The sequence below is a fragment of the Thunnus thynnus genome, chromosome 8 (assembly GCF_963924715.1).
Source record: "Thunnus thynnus chromosome 8, fThuThy2.1, whole genome shotgun sequence".
NCBI lineage: Eukaryota > Metazoa > Chordata > Actinopteri > Scombriformes > Scombridae > Thunnus > Thunnus thynnus.
In genome coordinates this window covers 3,169,400-3,190,474 of record NC_089524.1, presented here as the reverse complement: position 1 = coordinate 3,190,474, position 21,075 = coordinate 3,169,400, and the positions used below count along the sequence as shown (strand labels likewise).

The window sequence follows — 21,075 nt, the reverse complement described above, 5'->3', positions numbered from 1 at the left end:
TACGCTCTGATTTCTGCTCTTTTTGTTCAGTTGTCTCATCGAGTAACGGTTGAGACGGATCACTTATTATATCTGTTTACATGAAATGTTTCCACGTCGTTTCAGCCAAAGTTTTATGAATTAAAGGTGGAATAAATCAACGAGAAGATGAATTTTACAAAGCAGCCAAACTCAGAATTTAGACAATATAAACAGCAGTCATTAAAAGATATAAAAATGTGAATTTATCTCCAAAATAGTCCTCTCTAGTCTCTACTTAACTCTCTTTGCTACTCTTCTTCTTTCCTGCGGCGTCTCGACCCCCCCCACCCCCCCGACACCCCCCCCACTGTCCAATTGTCCAGTCTCCCAGAGTCCCGAGGGGCCAGATGGACAGGCCAAGTTCCCTCTGCAGCCTTGACCTCTATTGACCAGCGGGGTCAACAACAATCCATAACAACAGAAGGAGGAGGACTGTGTGTGTGTGTGTGTGTGTGTGTGTGTGTGTGTGTGTGTCTGTGTGTGTGTGTGTGTGTGTGTGTGTGTGTGTGTGTGTGGTGTCTATGATCTGTAGTGGTCAGACAGAGAGACGTGACTTCCACGACCCCCATCAGGCTGCAGCAGATTGTCAGCCATCTATCAACGCCCACCTGCCCACCCGAAACCACACACACACACACACACACACACACACACACACACACACACACACACACCCCAAGTGTCCCTGAACTTCCTTGAGTCTCCTGCTACTCAACAGAAATCATCTTGTTCATGTTTTACTTTCCAAAAATTCAATTACATCCTTGTTTTGTTTTGTTTTTGATAAAACTATTTATTCATGGCCTTGTTACAGCAGTAGACATCCAGTGTTTCTCTATGTTTTACTTTTTATTTTCCACTTTTTATATGTAGATTGAATCTCCACACATGCATGTTTTTTTATTAAAACACCACGAGGTGATGAAGAGTCTCTCTGCTCACTGTTTGTTTTGCTGAAAGAACAGAAGTGATGATCTTATATACCAGACAGTTTTTCATATGTACAATAGAAATCCTGTAAATAGGGAATCTGTGGCCTCGCAGTCCTGACTAGCCTGAAGGTATCCACATGAATACTTTAAAGTGACATTGAATACATTCAAGTTTGTGTTTGGTTTGGAAGTTTGTTGAATGCAGGTGCTGCCAAAGCAGCCAGGACTGAAACCTCAACTTTAAATCTTTCAAATCTTTTTTAAAAATGTATATGTTTTAAATATTAAATATGTGCCCCTGCAGGCCTGAAATGCCTGTGTGTGTTTGTTACTCACACCATGAGCTGCTTACCACTGTGTTCCGGTTCTGCTAATCGATTCTGGTTCTTATCGATTCCTAGTTTCGATTCCGATTTGGTAAAAACAAAGTATATTTATTCCTTTAAACTTTTATTGTTTCATTTCAACTTTCTGTCTCTTAGTGTGCTGTCACTGTAAAGGCCAGTTCATGGACTTGGACGCAGATGCACACGCGCTTCCTTTCGTACTTTTGTCGGAGGTCCGTGGACGCAGTCGTGTCACGTGTGCGTGCTAGTAAACAGGCTGCAGCATGATAACTTTGCAGAGTTGTAAAATCCAGTCTGTGAATATTACGAACCGCTGCGCAGTTTCTGATCAGCCTTTAAACGCAATAATCTGTTACTCCAACCGGACTAGTTGGATCGTATTTCATTGTCTCGCTGACACTTTAAACAACACGCCAACACCAACACAGCCATTTGTATTGTTTTACACAGCGCTGTTCTCAGTCTGAATGCATCTGAGGAGTTCATGTACGTTGCTGAACAAAAAGAAAAAGTTGAAAAATAAATGTGACAGCTTGATGACAACAGGAAACAGTGATTTAAATACATACACGGTGTGTCACAGCCTGGTATCGAGGTGCTAGCGAGATGCTAACGCTGACTGATGAGACACTCGGGCTTGGAGACCGACGCTGCGCTGTTTTAAATGTTTGGTCAGATTTGATTTGTGCAACCTGACTTACAGCTAATCAGCTTCCCACATGCATTACACTTTGTCTTGTTGTTTTTTTTAATAAAGTGAAACCAAACTTTAGAGCGTTTACCGCGGTTCATCTTTCTCTCAGTACTGTTGTGATGTTAGCTATGCATGTTGATGCATGTATAGCCACGTCCTTGCAGATATGTTGTGCAATCAGGAACCAATAAACAGAATCAAAATTAAAATTTCTTAATGATTCCTTTGGAATCCGAATTTTGGAACCGATTCTCGATGCCAGACCCTACGTACTACATAAACAAAGCAAACAACATTAACATCTCACATACTTTTGTACAGAAAGACACATTCAGACACACAGATGAAGAGGAAGGTGACCTCCATCTACAGAACACTGCACAGAGACAAATGAAAATACACAATAATGCTTATTAAACAAAGCCAGAGAAATACACCGAGAAGTTAACATCAGCTCACAAAAAGGTTCAGCAGCCTGAATGTATCTCACATTCTTACATATTAACACTTTCATTGCTGTCGTCTTTTAAGTTGTTGCAGTAACTTGAGTCACTAATTATAACACAAATTAGCACTAACGATCCCCACATCTTCTACTTGATCCAAGCGATCGACATGAAACTCTCCCGTCATCAGTACAAAAGATACAACACTGTGTATAAAGACTTCTAAGTTAACTATGACTCCTGAGGTGCATCTCAGCAAGAAACAGACAATCACAGCTTGAAATTCGATCCCTCGTGCCCCCTAATGACGGTTGTGCAGCGTGAATCAGTTCAATTTTAATTTCTGAGTCACTGTTGAGTGAATTCAGTTACTATGGCGTCACGTTTTGTTTACAACTTCAATGACAAAGCATTTTGAATTCATTACTGCTGATTCATGTCTCTGACAGACTTCTTCTCCACAGCAATAGAGACAAAGGCTCATGGGTATTGTAGTATTCTTAGATTGTGATTTCCCAGAAACTAAATTGAAATAATATGAACCGGTGGTCAAAATATAATCCTACAGGATCGTTCATCAGCAACACTGAGGAGATAGTTTAAAGAACAACTCTATATGACTTAGTTAGAGATGGATTTTAGAGTTAAAACCTTTTCTTTTCTCAATTTTTAGAAAATAATGAATAAAATAATAACAATTAGAATAAACACAACACAAACACACACTCATTTTTGACAAAAGTGTCTGTCGAGGTTATATTGTAGAGCTGGAGTCATTTGTGTAAATGCAAATTTAGATTTTGTTATTTTTGGAACAGCACCTGGAAGGTTTTCCCCTCAAGTCTCTGAATAACTATGAGAATCTGTTGCCCTTTCACAGCTGCTTCTCTCTCTCTCTCTCTCTCTCTCTCTCTCTCTCTCTCTCTCTCTCTCTCTCTCCATCTCTCTCCATCTATCCAATCAGTCAGCTGTCAAACACGCGGTCGGTCGTTCTGTCGGTTCCTCCATCTCTCCGTCGGCACTCTGCGTTATTGGGATCGATTTGAACACTTTAGTTCCTGCGCGGAGAGCCGAATACACCAATATCTCATATGGTTAATCAATACATATCAGCCGTCTCACACCTGAAAACATACAACATGCAGAGCTCTACATCACACAAATCACTGTACAAAAATATATATGTCAAGTAAGCGCACACACACACACACATTGCACCTATGTGTGTCGAGGCAGTGAACAGTTTTCACCAGTTCAGTATCTGCTAAAAGCAAAGCTCCCATTTTTAAATCCACTGCAATTAAAAAACAATATTTCCACTTTTTTGAGGTTTTATCAGCTGTAGTTTGATGCTGCGTGTCTAAATCAGGATCCTGTTTCTGACTGAGATGATCTGAGTCTATTTTAAGTCTAAGACCATATTTGCTTTAAGATACTTTTGGGAAATAGGGCACTTGTGTTTAGTTGTTTAACAGACCCAAGCATTTCCTTGGAAGAAAAAGTATACTTACAACAACAGTTTAGAGGAGATGCTGTAAACTTGAGTGACCACTTTGTGACCTCTCAATCAGTCCAGAGATTAGACTGAAGCTCCAGACAACGTCAAGCAAACTGCAACTGTATGAATGTCTTATAAAATCTGATAAAGGCAGCACATTCTGGGTTCTGAACAATGTTTTTTACATATGTGTATATATATATATATGTATATATATATATATACACATGGATTAGTGTTGTGCTGTGCTCACAAAACATGAAAAAATGCATGTACAGAAGTCTACTGATGAATATTCTTTGGGCACAAACACATATTACTGGGAACATTAGGCATATAAAAAAATCTGTTTTAATAAGAATATTTTATACATTCCCATAAAATGACATATAAAATAGTTGATTTAGTGCAATGACTTGTGATCCAGCTGCTTTACAGAGAGTTATGTGCTGGACTATTAACTTTGGGAAGTCTCCGCCAGTTGCTTAGCAACCTCATGTTTACTGTAAGACTTGCCACTTTATTTGGCAAGAAAGTGACTAAGCATATTTTCCTAAATGTTTAACTAAATAACTCTTTAACTAAATAAGTCACTGTGTTAGTTTTAAATTATTGTCAAGGTTCGGTTAAATAACAACATTAAATAACGATATGATCATCAATTTCATAAAATATTGAATTGCCGCACACGGCCCAAACACACCAAACACAGTGCAACACTCGATGAAAGAGAGGAAAAAATGAGGGAAAGTTGGTTGACACTGGTTGATTCTGTCCATCTGACACAAGCACAAACATACAGTACATTATAAAAAAATACTGGATTCAAAAGACTAGAAAATCCCTTTGCAGACAGTCAGATTCAGACAGAGATAAATGGACTTCTTCTGTGGATTCTTGTGCAGAACGATGGTAGATCTGTGCTCTCCCACTGAGCTTCCTCTGTCATAAAGCCGGCACACAGCACGGCTCGGGCACAGATGTTTTCTTGTTTGCAGCTTGTTTGCGGTGGTGAGAGCGCTCATCAATACGTCTGGTTCTCTTCAAACACGGCCCATTGTCCAAACACCGGGCTAATGCAAGAAAAGGAGTCGGGTATTATCCCCCTGTGCATGCCTCCCGCTGTGTCATTTTTACAAGCATCCGTAGACGAAGCCCCTGTAATTTTCTCCCTAGCGTCTGTGAGGCTACTTGGCTAGCAGCTGGCTGCTGGACTTGCTTTAAATTCAAATCACTGATGTCCTGCCAAGGCCGTTCGTCTCCACAAAGTCAGTGAGCGGTTGGCTACATGCTCGGATGGATATTTATGGAGGTGCTTCTCACCGGGCAGCACAGCGGGGACGTCTGCTCTCTGTGCAATGAGTATGAGTGAAATGGTGGAATGTATTTTAATGTGATAGATGTTTATGCACATGAGGTCCAGGGTGTCCGCTCAGCTGTTCAACAAGCACTGAGACACACATATGCACACACATTCTGCTTGTTTCTATTCAAAATAATGATACACATAATGATTCATCAAGGTTTTTGCAAGGTGAATATCTGTTTAGTCTTTGTGACTCCAGTGCTGAGATCAGTTTAGCCTAGCTTAGCATGAAGGCTATTAGCAGGGGGAAACTGTTAGCCTAGACTTCAAATCTGTTGTTGGAAGATATTTTGTTGTTGGTGCATTTTGAATTTGAAAGGAAATGCCAGAAATAAAAAAATATACACTGTAAGAAATAGGGGATAAAATCCACAATCCTCATCTGGGCATTCAGCAGATGCTACCGTTAGCTGTCTGAGTTAATCCAGTTGGGATCTTTATCCTGGCTATAAAGGTTAATTTCTGGTGTTAAGTACCGACAACATAACTTGTGTGAGACCAGTTCAGCAGTTTATGGAAACACAAAATAAAAGGCGTTTCGTACCATGGACATATGTGCATGTGAGACATGTATTAAGATTGATCCTTTAAGCTTGGATTGGAGGAAATCCAGAAAAGCTGGTATATTGATGAAGAAGATAAGATAAAGGCTGATGGAAACAGATGTTCTCATTTCTGTGAGACCTGCTTAAGCCCCTTCCTTTGTACGCTATCCGTCCTTATGATCTTCCACTCCAAAAACAATGAAAAGATGAAGAGTTAACTCACAAATATGTAATTCGGTGTGTGGTAGGAATCTTTTTAATTTAAAATAACAGAAATACCATCTTCAATAATTAAACATCTTGGTTTGAAGAGAATATTCTCAGAGTCAAACTGATTTTTGTTTTCTCTGGTTGGCTAATTAGAAAATCACTTAAAATCTGGGGAACATTTGTATTGAAACATACACTGAGGCTCTTTCTCTTACTCTAAACACTACTCTATCTCACTCTAATCTGACCTCAACCCCATCCAACATTTTGGGGGCCCAGGAGGTAGAGCAGGTCGGCGGCGTTTCGATCCCCGGCTCCTCCGGTCCACATGTCAAAGCGTCCTTGGGCGAGATACTGAACCCCAAATTGCTCCTGTAGGCTTCGCCATCTGTGTGTGAATGAGCATTAGATCTCCTGATGAGCAGGTTGGCATGCTTGCATGGCAGCGTCTGCCATCAGCGTATGAATGTGTGTGTGTTTGTGTGTGTGTGAATAGGTGAATGTTGGCGTGTAGTATAAAGCGCTTTGAGTGTTCGGAAAACTAGAAAGGAACTATATAAATGAAGCCCGTATAAATGCAGCCAATTTAACATCAACGAGCCAGACCTGATCACCCAACATCAGTGTTGGACTTCACTAATGCTCTCGGCTGAATGGGAACAAATCTCTGCAGACAATTTCAAACATCTGGTAGAAAACCTGAAACCAGAAGAGTGGAGGTTGTTATAGCAACAGATCAATGAATATGGTTTTGGATTAAGGTGTTCAACAATCAGTTATGGGTGTAATTTTTGGGGTGTCCACATACTTTTGGCCACAAAGGAGCACACAGAAGCTGAAAAAATGACATTTGAAACTGATTAAATGTGTCGCTGCTGTTTTTTTTTCTGTCCTGCAGAGAGTCAGAGTGTGGAGGAGTGCGGGGAGAGGCTGAAGAAGATCCTGGAGTCTCCCAGCATCCCTCAGGCCAACCACCAGCTGCTGGTCCACCTCAGCAGACACCTGGCCCGCGTCGGACAGCACGGCCAGGCCAGTCCGCGGCTGCTGGGACAGGCCTTCGCCGAGGCCGTCTTCAAGCACTCGCCGCTCAGGTACAGCAGAGGCTTCACCCTCCGTTCAATCGGTCACTCGTTTATTTACACGTTAAATGATTCACTTCCTCTCGTTTCTTCCTGCGTGTCACGGTTCATGAGAACACTGATACTTCATGCTACCAGATGATGATGATGCGTTAAACTGATGACATACTCACTTTAAAACATGGACAGTGATTTATATGACTAAAACACAGTGTCTATTTTGTCCCTTTGGTCATACAGGAACATAATAAACCCTCAGGTATCCATTCTGTATGTGGAAAATAAAGGACTCATATTTTATTTTCTACTATCAGGAAGAATCGTGAATCACTGCCGACTTATTTTTCTAGTTCAGTTTACAGGCTCATGTATTAGTTTCTCATTTGTTCATTTATTCATCTGAAGTCTTGTTCATTTGTTCAGCCGTTAATCATGACATTAGTCACATTATCCAGGAAAACAGTGACGTCCGACTGACGTGCATGAGGAGAAGATAAGCAACATTTCAACATAGGAACACAAGAGTCTCCAGGATATTGTAACCATATTATACTGCAGGTTTATGTTCTGACCGTCAATTTGAATTATTTCAACTAAGTTTCCTAAATACTACAATTCCCATGAGCCTCAGCTCAAGTGCAGCGAATTCAGAATGCATCAGTGCTGCCATCAGGAACAAAACACTGCATTGTAGTGAAATTTTATCCAAAATTGACCCGATTCTGACAGTGGACTGATTTAAACTGCTGAGTTTTTGTTTTTTTTTTATCACGATTGGATATTTGATTCTGAAATGCACCTTGGAGTTTATAGTTTTAGGTCTACAATCTTGTACCTTTTAAGTTTTTATCAAATATTTTGATATTTTCCAACACAGTTGTTCATCATTTGTTCTGCTAATTCAACCAGGAGAGTTTCATGTCCAACCAAGACTTCCTCTGAAACCCTGGACACCCAAAAACAACTTTTGCCCATATCAGCATCTACTCTATAGATGCTGGTGAGCGACTGTTCTAAAGAGATGAAGAACAGCACAAATATAGCAGAAAAAGAAAGGAGATCATTGGTTTTATTTTATGTTAAGATTGCACTTTAAACAGGCAAAGTTTCCTGCAGCTCGTTAATTCTATAATTAATTTGTACATATAATATGTGCAAAATGTTGAGGATTCAAAAAACAAGCAAGAGGTCAGTTCTGTGAGTTATATCAAATATAAATAGCATCTTAATTGTCATGTAAATGATCGTGTTCGCACATTTGGTTCTGTACATGTTCGCCGGTCTCCGGAGAGTTTCTGTAAAAAGAAAACGAAAACATGAAAATTACAAATGATGAAAGTATAAGGGGATATTCTTCCCACACAGCTGTAAAATATAATTTATTCCCTTTAGCATTTCAGCTGTCTCCTCTCTCTCTTTCCATTCATTGCGTAAAACCATTGATTATTCCAACCACAGTCACTTCTACTGCAAAAGTCCCACAGAATTTGGGTGGAGAGGGTATTCCCGTTTCATTCAACATTTCTGAATATCTGCCTGCCAAACAACTGAACTCACTTTTTTTTTTTTTGACTGAATGTAGGAGTGACATTTTTTTTTTTTTTCATCCACAACTCAACCTCCATGACAAAACTCATGAAAATTGAGAGAGATTTTCTTTATCCAGCACAAAGACCTGCTATTTTGGTAGTAAAAGCCTCAGAGATCTTGCCCTTGCTAACAGGAAAACCAAGTATGATATTTGGCTCAGCTGTAATATCAACATCCTGCAGTTTAAGAGCTGGATGTTTGAACACTGAGAGAATGGCATTAACAAGGCTGATGGTATTGTTTTGTTTCTCTGTACCCTGCACAAGCTCGCCTGCGTCTGTTTTTCCAGAAATTACCGAGGAATTTCTCCTTGTGGCGTTGTGTGCGGTGGAGATGTGGTGGATTTGGGAAGGCAGTCAGTGAGTCAGAAACAGTGATTGTTTGCGTGGTCGAGCAATTCACCTCTGACGTGCAAAACGGGCAGATAAAGAGCGGGGCGGCGCATCATAGCATGCCATGCTATTTGAACCAGACCCCATGTTAGCTTATTTTGTGTGTGTGTGTGTGTGTATGTGTGTGTGTGTGTGTGTGTGTGGAAATGTTGATCAATCCTGGATGGTTTTGGAGTGTACAGCCTGCAGTCTGTAAGCAGTTAGACACTCACATTGTTTTGTGCAAAATATTCTAAATGAAATAATAACTATGAGGTCTGGCATTATTAAAAAAAAAAAAACGACCAAAACCAACAATGAATTGATCTGCTACCAAGTATTGTGTGTGTGCATTCAAACCCTGTTATATATCTTAACCTCTGTGCTGTAGACCTCCGTTGTTCTTCTAGAACTATTAAAAACACGTCAATGAGCCACAACACCACACCGGGTGACGTGTTCCTTCACTACCATGAACACACACACTGTTGTTTATTTTGACACCAACCTTACTGCTGCCAGAAACACTCACCAGAGCGCCAAATGCGGTTTAATGTCCTCAACGAATGCACCATTTCCTCCTGTTTCCTCCTTTTTTTTTAGATAATTACTCACCCTTCTTAAAAATGTAACTATATAAGTTTGTTTTGTGTTTGTAAAGGTTTTTGTCTCCAGGACATGTTTGAACCTTGGGGGGCTGAGTGATCTAGACAGGGTCGAGAAGTCAGAAATGGAACCAATGCATTGTTGTTTTTCTTATTTTCATTTGATTTGTTGACAGTAAAAAAGTTCTGGATAGTCATTTTGGATGCTGTGATTTGTGGAGTGGTTGTGGTTGAATGGTATTGCATTGTGGGCTACTGAGAGGCGTTTCCAATATGTAGTCATTGATATATAAACACAGTATTATTAACCCCCTCAGAAATTATACCAATTGATATTGTGGCTCTGAGATCGCAGACAAACTTTGACTGCAAATGTGTTGACTTTATTTAGGTTTATGATCCTCAAAACGTTGGTTCCCTTGGCGATCCCTACAGTTCCTACACTGATCATGTGATGTATGCTGTATGTAGACACCCTCGAATTGATGCTGAAAGTCAGAGCTTTGATCTCACAGTCATTGATTCATTTCAAATGCAAACTGCAAAGACAAAACAACAAAAATATTGTCCCTCTCCCAATATTTACAGACGTCTTTATAGTTGTTCTGGTGAGTTCAAAACTCTGCAGAAATGTCATCTCATTTCCTATTATGAAGACACCTGATCCAGTTCAACGCTGACTGTTGTTTGCTTTGATGTTTAAGTCAGTAACTTTTGTTTGTCAGTGAATATGAGATCAGTGGCATCCTTTACTAACTGACCACAATTCACATTCATGTGTTTGTTTTTGTGTTTGCAGTGCGGACGTGAACCCAGAGCATCACATCAGGATCTTAGAGGCTTTGATCGCAACAGGAGGTCTAATGGAGATGCAGGCTGCACCAGGTAGGATAATAACATATGCACTTGTACATGCATACACTGATATGCTTTCTCTTTGCGAATAATATTTGCTTATAGGTGTGTGACGGTGTATTGTGGCTTGATGTTGTTGTGATTTTGTTTGGCTTGGATACTTTTGTGACACTAAACAATCACACCAAAGCTCATCTGCTCTGTCTCTCAACACAAACACACACATGCATTTTGTCTTCAGTTTTCTTTTTTCTGCTTGGTGACAAAGTGCCTGAAGCTTGTTTCTCGGGTGTATACATATAGTTCTCACACTGGAAACATGACTTTCTTTTCCCTTCCCTGCTGTACCACAAACTGCAGCGGTAAACACACGTTTGGTTTATGAAATATGTGGAAAACACAAACTTTGTGCCCGAGCTGCTGTGATAAATTGGGCATGAAGCATGAAATAACAGCTTTAACTCTGTCCGTTAGTTGAGTTTACTGTCTGGATGTAGTGTGTGAGTTTATGGTAACAAAACACAGCGGTTTCATGATGTTTTTCTTTTTGCATTCCTGCTTTGCTGGACTGTAACAGGCGGAGAGCGAGGGTATGAATGTGAGCGTGGAAGGGCTGGTTTAGTGTACTGTATATGGACTGTGCAGTGTACACTTTAGAAAATACTCAGACCTCAGCTTTGGCTCTCAGAAAGCATAAAAAAACAACATCCTTTCTCAGACCAAAAGGTTTTGAGCCAGAGAAGAAACATTGTAAAGTCTTAGGTGTTGTCTAACTGGACATCAGGTGAGGTAGCTTCAGACAAAACTATATCTGATGAAGTTGTACCTAAGCTATGTTTAGCAGAGTTAAGAAGGACAACTGATGTCACCTGAACCTTGTTCATCATAGTGAGCCCCTTTTGGTATCTCACCTTCAAAGAAAAATTACAAACTTATAATGTTTTACTCATTTTATGTGCACCGTGGTTCTCTGATCTGCCACCTGCACCAGATCTCGGCTGCTGAGACAGGGAACAAATCCAGTAGCGAAATCAAATGAGCTAATTTTACACGGCAATCAGACCTGGCATATAATATGATGATTTTACCTTGTGGTCACTGGGTAAAACACAAGGTATACTGTTTGTAAAACACTCCAGGCCTGTACTTGGGAAGCACATCAACATTTTGATTGTGGTAGTTCAAGAAAAAACCCCAGCAGGCCCTCAATATCAGCTAGATATGGCATTTATTCTTATGAAAGTAGACTAAAAATATAACTCCTTTTGATGCCTAATAACTTGCTTTTATGCAAGTTGATGTTTGGTTTTTGGAGATATCTTTGCAAAGCTTCCTCTTCATTTGACACCACCAGATGTTCAGCCGATGCTACATTTTTGCCTCCTCTTGTAATACTGTTTAGTCCAAGACCACCTTGACTGATCCAGTTTTATGACAGCTTAGACCTCCATGTGTCATGTATGTATTGTCATTTTGTATGAAATCTGGGAACTGATTCACAGATCAGGACACAAACATATTGTGGTTGCTATAGCTTGAATTGTCAGTAAGACTACAGCGGAACAGTCTTCGTTGTGCGTGTGTAGAAATAAAATGCTGCAGAGCGATCAATCAGGATATATGAGGACGAAAAAAAAGGTCAGACAGCAGGTGTGTGGCTGATTGCAAGGGCCAGGCCAGTCTGCTGAGGTCATTGTTTGTGGGTCAGTGGAAGTGTGTGTATGTATAAATGTCAGTAGGTCAGCATGTGTGTGTGTATGAGGTTGTACTGGTCTGTTGAGGGCCATAGTGTTAAGGCCAGGGTCGACATATTGGTCGAAGCAGTGATTATAGTGGGTTGCTCAGGGGTTATGTTTCCTCTATGTGGAGCAGCGATGTTCATTCAGAGGAGATATGAGAAAGGTCGCCGGACTAGTGAGCAGATGAGAGTCGGATTTATGGTTGAAACATGACCAGACAAGGACGTAAGTTGGACAAAATCAGCTGCGTCAAACACTGAATTGATAGGTGGGTCAGATCTTGCTACAAACTGTTCTTCTACCTTAATTTCTGTCTTTGACTCTGAATCACTCAATAACGACCAACTAATTAACCATCTTCACTGCGTAATACATATTTTGTCTCAATCCTTATTTATGATTTTAGAGACAAACATGTTTCTGATCAATTTCTCACTTTTAGAGCTTTGATGGTGAATCAACTGATAGAATATTACCCAGCAACTATTTTGCTAATCAATGAATTGTTTTAGTAATTTTTCAAGGAACATCTTTGGGTTACAGCTTCTCAAATGTGATGATTTTAAGCTTTTTGTGTCACACATGATAGTAAAATGAATATCTTTGGATTCTGGACTGTTGATCAAGCTCCAAGAAATTATTTTCACTATTTTCTGACAAAACGATCAATCAGTTAATCATTAAAATAATCATTAGTTGTGGCCTTACTCACAATGACATCTGCCTGCGGTGTCCCACACGATACTACCTTAGGTCCTCTTCTTTTCTTTTTGGACAGCTTTAGAAGTAATATTTACTTCTGATGTTATGCTGATGACACTCTGCTTTACCTCTCTCTTAGACTCATATCTTAAACAACTTAATTGACTGCCTCCATCAAATGTATAATGGCTAGAAATGTTTAAGATTGATAGATTGATAAGAGCAAGTGGGATTTTGTCATGTTAGGCCTCCTTAATTCCATCTTCACTAATATTAAAACCAAGGCCAGTTATCTGCATGTGATGAACCATGGGGGTGATTTTTGACTCAAATTGTAGCTATGATAAACCAATCAACCTTTTCAGTGTTCCAAAACATATTTCCATTTAATCCACAAATATTTAATGGAACAATTATTCTCAAAATTACAACTTGAAAGAAATCAGAAGAAGTAAAACTAACTTGTGAGACTTCATCATCTTTTGAATTTCAAGAAATTCAACGCAACCACAATAAATCATCCACCTACCACTGGCTTAGAATCCAGTTTCATTAGTTCGATTTTCATTTTTTGTGGGTGTCACTTAAAAGAATGGGGGTGATGTCTGGAGGACGAGGTGGAATTAGGATCAATAATTCATAGAACAAACCTGTGTCCTGCAGGGTGGAGAGATTGGATGGATATATCAGGGGTCGGGGTTGGGCGGCCACTGGAGCTTGGTGATTTCTCTTGATATCAAATATTTGTAAGATGCAACTGTTAAAAAATGTAGCCTGATGGGAAACACACACACCCACATTTTGTCCCACTTTTGCTCTCTCATTGATCAATGCTCGATTGGATATGTCATTGTATTAGGAGTCCACTCCAAATAAGCAATTATTATAATATTTTGTGTCTCTTTCCCTTGAAGAGTTGCACAGTATGGAATGGAAAATGCATATTTAGACAAATATTTGTCAAATTAATTCCTTAAACTACATTTCAAATCACGCCAAGAGATGAAAAAAAAACTGGGAATATGTTGAGTGTGCACATATGTGTGTGATTACTTGTGTGTTTTTTGTAGGTATGTGTGTATGTGTGTGTGTGTGTGTGTGTGTGTGTATTGGCAGAAAAGCTTACATCACAGTAACAAAAGGACCAGAGGGAGCTGTTTTGTGCTGTCTTTAAAGTGTGTCTTTTGTAACATCTCTTACACAACCCTCTCACTCTCTCACAGCAGGGTGTCTGAATAAAGCCTCAGAACCATCTCAGTGCTTTGTAATCATGGGGATGATGTGGGAAATTGTACTGCTGTAACGCATGTACACTGCTCGCCATCTTCTTTTATTCTCTTGGGATCTTTGTCTTATTTGTACATGTAGTCACATCATGAGTCTCGAGCATCAGGGCTTTGTCTGGACGGGGATTATCTGTGGGTTACTTCAGAATCTGTTTGTTGCAACCTTCAGACTAGAGGACAGACACTGAAACAGTCCAATAATTTTGTGTTTTATTACTGAAGATGATAGGAATGTCTGAAAAGAAAACGATTGTTTTCATGATGCCTCCCATACTCGAATGAAATCAAAACCATGTAATATGATGAGAACTTGTGTCAGCTTAACGTAAAACCTGTTACCTCGGCGTATATGTGTGTGTCACATGACACATATAAATTACATTCATAACAGGGTACTGGTGTGAATGTAATTGTCTGCACCAGTGTTGCAGGTGTGCAATGATTTGTATAATATAGCCCTTTCTTTGACCAATAATTCAACCCTAAAGGGCAAAAATACATCATCTGCATAGCAGAGCGTTGCATCATTTGACACACATACAGTGACACCTTTAGCAGCACACACAGGGAGCATCACACAGACAGAAGATGTCAGTAGCTAAGATGTGTCAATCCAGGGAGAAGATGTGTTAAAATTGCTGCTTCTCTGGGAAGTTGACATTCTGTAGAGTATCCTGACAACACTGGAGTTGGTGCTGCTGATGTGTGAAAAACATAGAAAACACTGGCTGCTACCCTTACCCTTAGACACTGATGACTTTGACATGTCATAGTTTCTCTTATTCCTGTAACAGTCAAACGGTATTGAGCTTCATCGTATATTAACTATATTAATAATGTATGACTGAAAAATCTAAACTTTTTGTGACTGTATTTCACAGCTTTCTTTTTGTTGTTTTTTTTAAGTGTCAAACTGTTTCGTTGAGTACGATTATCCTCAAGTTTTGTTTTATTCGGTACAGTCGGTGCTACAAAAAAAAAATGCTTTACCTGCAGCCTATTTGCTTAGATCAGAGGTTTTCAAACTGTCAGGTGTATCTCCCCGGGGGGGCATGAGGGAGTTGAAGGGGGGAGAGAAGTGAGGCAAAGATACCTAAGATGAAAGACACAGCTGCATGCCAATGTTCTACAAAACAACAGGGAGCTAGTTATTGTAGTTTGGCTGCTGATTTTACTGCTTATCGACACAGTCAGCGGTCGGAGATGCAGCAGTGGCTGTGACACGAAGCTTAAAACTCTTAGCACCCAATTGTTGCAATTTGCATCAAAAGTCTTTCTCAGAATCATACAAACTCAGTGAAATCTGAATACATATACATGATAAACATATTTTTAGATTCTGTGTGACTTACACATTCAGAGGATATTATTATCTCCATCATGAATAAACAACCATGAATCCGCTTAGAAACCAGAGAAAAAGATCTGCCCTGCAGCTCCAGAACTCGCCTGAGAATCATAAAGTTTTCTTCAGTATCAAAGTAATCCAGTGATAGTCGTCTGTACATACTGGCTGGCTGAGAAGGCCTACTTAATAGCATGATTTTTTTATTATATAAGTGACTGATTTCCTTAAATATTTACTCCCGCTGTGATGATGAGAGATGATTCTGAGTGCCCTCAGATCCATTTGCATTCACTCAGGTATTAGTAATATTGCCAGACAGTCCTGTAACCAGTGGAGGTAAAGCAAGACTCTACCCACTTAGACTCAGGTCTGGGGTTGAGTCTCAGGTCCTCAGAATCTAGTGGACTCATGAAGACCACTTCAACAGAAGTAGCCCTGAAATACGGTATATTACACACGGTTTTCAGTACCTGGCAACAATGAGATGTTCAGTCATTTAACGCTTCAGGGTTTTGTGTCCAGCCCCTCGTTGCTGTCTCAGTTGCAGGGTAGGGTGACAGTATGTCTGAATGAGCTTCCTTTTGTTTGATGAATGCAGAAGGAGAAAGACAGAGAGAGAGAGAGAGAGAGAGAGAGAGAGAGAGAGAGAGAGAGAGAGAGGGAGGCAGAGAGAGCCAGGAATGAAACAGGGAGGTCAGGTTCATGTGTGAGCATTTTTCTCACCCATTACCTCCCCTGCGTCCCCTCCAGACAGCATTAGTAGAGGTCAAGGGTTGCCACAGTGCCTGTTGGCGGTATGTTAACCCCTTACCAGAGGTTTGTGACTGTGTGTGTGTGTGTGTGTGTGTGTGTACACACCCGTTGACCTCGCAGGAGAGCTGCATTCTCTAAATGGAGTCTGAATATACGACCGGTTCTACTCCATCTGAGTGCTCCAGCTCAGCATCTCTGCACATTATGTGTGTGTGTTTGCACGTGTGCTCAGCCCTCTGTGTGCACATCACTTGCATGTGAAGCCTCCGTCATGTCCAGCCAATCTGTCAGCCAGCTCACTGGAATCAGTGAAAAAAAAATAAAAAAGGTTGGAGGGGGTGTGGGGGGGGGATTGTAAACTCCCAAACACACCCATTCACATTCTGGCCCTCTCTCTGTGCTTTTGTTATGAGCTGTTTTCCTTCCCAGGCACGCAAACCGTGCCCACAGCTTGGCAAGAATACGACATACACTAACCCACTTACACACACTGATGCTCTCTACACACACACACACACACACACACACACACACACACACACACACACACACACACACACACACACACTGGTTCTCTCTCTCGGGCCATTTATTTGGCTGGTAATGTAGCCGAGGAGGGTTTGGTGGTGAAATCTACTGTTTGGAGACTTCATCATAGTGCTGGGTAGTGTTGTGGCTGCCTTCCTCTTTGTTCACATCATTATAAGCCTCTATTCAGATTCTCTCAACTGTGTAAAGATACTTCTAATTAATGAAAACTGATCTTATTTATGTAGTTTTGGCAGTGATCTTAGTAGCTTAGAATAAAAGGCGATTTAAAGAGCTAGCCAACTTTCACTCTGTCCAAAGTGAAAGTTGTTAACATGTTGTATCCTGTTTGTTTAACCCACGCATAACCAGAAATTATAAAAATTATAACTCAGTACTTCCGTGCAACATCTCCGGCTGTTGTGTAAGTTGCCGGATAAGGTCAGTGAGCTCAGGTTTTAATTCTGGTCTCTGTAAAGATGTGTGACAACATCCTGTGACAAAAAAAAAACACTCTGGAAAGTTTTGCGCCCAGTTGTTGTTCATCAAGAAGCGGTTCCAACATGAAACTCCCAACTGTACAAGTTCAACAAAAAAAAATGTTAGTTTTTAAGTAGAGCTGAGTAAAATTGTCCATTCACATAAAATTAATTACCAACAATCATATATGACTCATTTTTTGGGTGAAAATGATGATGATTCATGGTCTCAGCTTCTCAAATGTCAATGATTTTATGTCTTTTATGAAAGCAGCCTGAATATATTTGCATTTTGAACTGTTGGTCAGAAAAAACAAGACATTTGAGAACTTGTGATGGATATTTTATGGTGTCTTCTGACATTTTAAAGACCGAATGATTAATCAGTTAATCAATAAATTTGAAGATTAACACATAATATAGTAATATAATAAAATCATTTTCAGTTGCAGCCCTTCAGTGGACATATTATTCACTTATGACAGAGCTAGCAGTTTCCCCCTGCTTCTAGTCTTTATGCTAAGCTAGGCTAACCTCATCCTGACTCCAGCTTACTTCACACACAGACATGAGAGCTCAGAAACAGAGCGAGTAAGCACATTTCCCGAAACGTTGAACAATTCCTTTCATAAGGCTCATAAAAACATTATAAATTTTCAGTTGCTTATTTGCTGACTAGCATTTTAACAAAGAAAGAAAAAAAAACGAAAGGAAGAAATCAAAGTAGAAAATCTGGAGCCACTCAGCTGGTAATGTGTGAATAACCTGGCCCTTGTCCTAAATTGATATCACACACACACACACACACTTACACTCTGCCAAGGTCAGAACACCAAGGAGCGTGTGAAGGCATGTTTGTATGTGTGAGATTAGGATGACAAGTGTGTATGCATGTGAGTCTGATATATGAATATTACATGTGTGTGTGGTTATATTTATATATGGTATATGTATGCGTGTGTGTGTGTGTGTGTGTGTGAAGGGTTCATAGCTAAGTCATGTCCTGACGCTATCCCATTGGGAGGAAAGTGCCAGCTTAGCATCCAACGTAATCCCGCTGTACAGGGTCATCATCGGGGCAAACACACGCACACACACATACTTTTACATGTGTGAATATGTGTGGGGCATCATGGTTGTATAATGTGATTAAGGTCAAGCGAGTGCTCAGCTTTTAGCGTGTGTGTTTATTAGTATTTGGCATGTTTGTGGGTCTTTGTTCAGCTTGTGTTCCCTCAGCTGCACACAATTACATGGCTCAGTGTACCAGCTAATAACACACACTCACACACACTTCACACCATCCATCCCTTCTATTCTCTCTTTTTTTACTTTAGTTCCTTTTCATGAAAAGTCTGTGAAAGAGTTCCGGGCAGAGAAGCTACGACAGCAGGGAGATGATTGATTACTGTGTACGAGACCACATATTAATCTTCCACCTACGACTAACGAACAGCAACTCCCTGATGTAGATCCGATCTACTGCACAATCAGCTCAGCAGAGCCATATTGAATTCAAGGGTGTCTCAGTTCCTTTTTCACCAACCTGCCAAGGCGTCTTATCATATTACAGATTGAGAAACCTGTTTCAGACACACACCTACCCTGATGTCCCAGCAGCCACTCTGGGAATTACTTCTCCTGGTTAACGTGGTGCATCCACTCATTAGCAGGACTGTCCCTGGACTGTCCACCACTTAGTTCGCCAAAGCCCTGGCGACATGCCAGAAAATATCCGTAATTTGTAGCTCACTTGTTCTACAGATCCGGATAATCCACAGGACCACCCATCAGCTTTGGAGTCGTCCATCTCCTGAGTCGACTGCACACCCGCTGGCTGGTTTCGGGTGGTAACTCCGGTGATGTGACCTCATTCATTTTTTCCCAGTTAACTCTACAAAGGACCTATGTTACCTCTTACCTAACCCTTAGAAATATACACTATATAAATATAACATACAAATATAGAGTCCAATGACCAGCAGACACTCAAAGGCGCCAGTAACCATCAAAACACAGAACACAAAACAAATCTGGTTTCACCCCAGTGCATTAGACAAGAATGTGCTCAAAGTCCAGTCCACAGTTCAAATGGAACAAAGGACTTCATGTCTCAGTTCATAAGGTAAATGAGTCAATTTCTCAACAGAAAAACTGCTCTTCGGGATCCCAACAAACCACAGAAGTAACTCAGCTTGAACTGAAATTAAACTGTTGGCCAACAAAAACAAAACTGAGTGAGCTCATTGCTTTTATTTATTACTGATTTTCACAGAAAAAAAAAAGAACACCCATAAAACTGATTTTAGATTTTATGTTTTTCCGGTTTTATGTTTTCCAGATTTCGGATCTTTGAAATCCGATCTCCACACGTAGCTTTTTCTCTGTCTTTCACCGTATCATGAGGTCAGGGGTCATAGTACAGCGTGAGATGAAGGTAATGGCCTTTGAAATGACTTCGTTAGCTGGATACAGAGAGACATGTGGCCCGGTCAGTCCCAACAGGAGGTTGAGAGGTGAGGGTCATCCACCCACCCACACACACACACACACACACACACACACACACACACACACACACACACACTTACACAAACACACACACACACACACACACACACCCACACACACACACACACACACACCCACCCACACACACACACACACACACCACACACACAGAAAGAGTCAGGGCCAAAGGGTGATGAAATTGTGGAAGCTCCCCGATATGTAACAGAACCTTCTGATATTGTTCTTAATGAGGTCAATAACATCACTTCCTCCAAGCTACTCTCATCCAGTGTTAGCATGCAGATTTACAGTCACAATATTACACGCACCAGTACCATTACACTCTGTATTTTTATGAGATTGGAACTCAGCTACATAAAGTCTTAACGCTGTAGTTTACTGCTTTCCTTCTTGTGTCAGTGCTGGTTCGTCCACTAGCTTTCAGCAGAATCAAGTAGTGAACACAACACTGACATACACAAGCTGATATGTTGAACTACTTAGCAAATATTTGCTTATTTTCACATCCAGCAGTTACGGAGCAACATTATCATTCATTTGGAGTCGTGTTTCTGTCCACCTGGTGAATGTAAGTCCAATATTCATTCTCTTTTAGCTCTGTTTTTGGTCTCCACCACCTCCTGAGGGAAATATCTGGCTCTTTAGCTGCTAAATGCTCCACTATGTTCACCAGCTAGTCTACAGCTAACTGTGTCTGTTTGCTGTTTGGTGCTGAGCAGGTAGTGTACAGCGGCTTTTTACAGCTTTTTCTTTGAAAATAGCTGCCTGCTGCAACCCAAAACGACGCTATGAAGCTCAAACATTATCATGAAAAATTTTGATTATAACCACTATAAATTCATCTTTAAATACAAATTTTTTGAATCCAACAATTCAGGATTCCCTCGGCGTGGAAGGTCATTGTACTTTAACTCACTTGGTTTTGTTAATTAGCACCGTGAGCTTAATTTGTGTTTCCTCCAGACTCTCTCTGCATCTAGAAATACACTTAGCTAATAAAGGCAAGGCTACTGAAGCTAGCAGGCAGGCTAACCAGGTAGCAAAGGCTGTGATTCTTCACATTAAGGTACTACATGTCTCAGGGACGTCACTTATGACGTCTCGCAGCAAAAATACATGATTCTTCTTCAGCCTAGCATATAGAAGAAT

The 21,075-nt window shown here is 40.4% G+C and overlaps 1 protein-coding gene across 1 annotated transcript in view; it reads left to right on the top strand.

Moving 5' to 3' along the window:
* The window catches only part of pik3r3b (phosphoinositide-3-kinase, regulatory subunit 3b (gamma)), a 270,146-nt gene that overhangs the window by 125,427 nt on the left and 123,644 nt on the right, over window positions 1–21,075 (top strand). Inside the window, exons 7-8 of the mRNA XM_067596136.1 lie at window positions 6,958–7,150; window positions 10,504–10,589. Of these exons, the coding sequence (XP_067452237.1) occupies window positions 6,958–7,150; window positions 10,504–10,589 (279 nt within the window). The remainder of the gene's footprint in view (window positions 1–6,957; window positions 7,151–10,503; window positions 10,590–21,075) is intronic.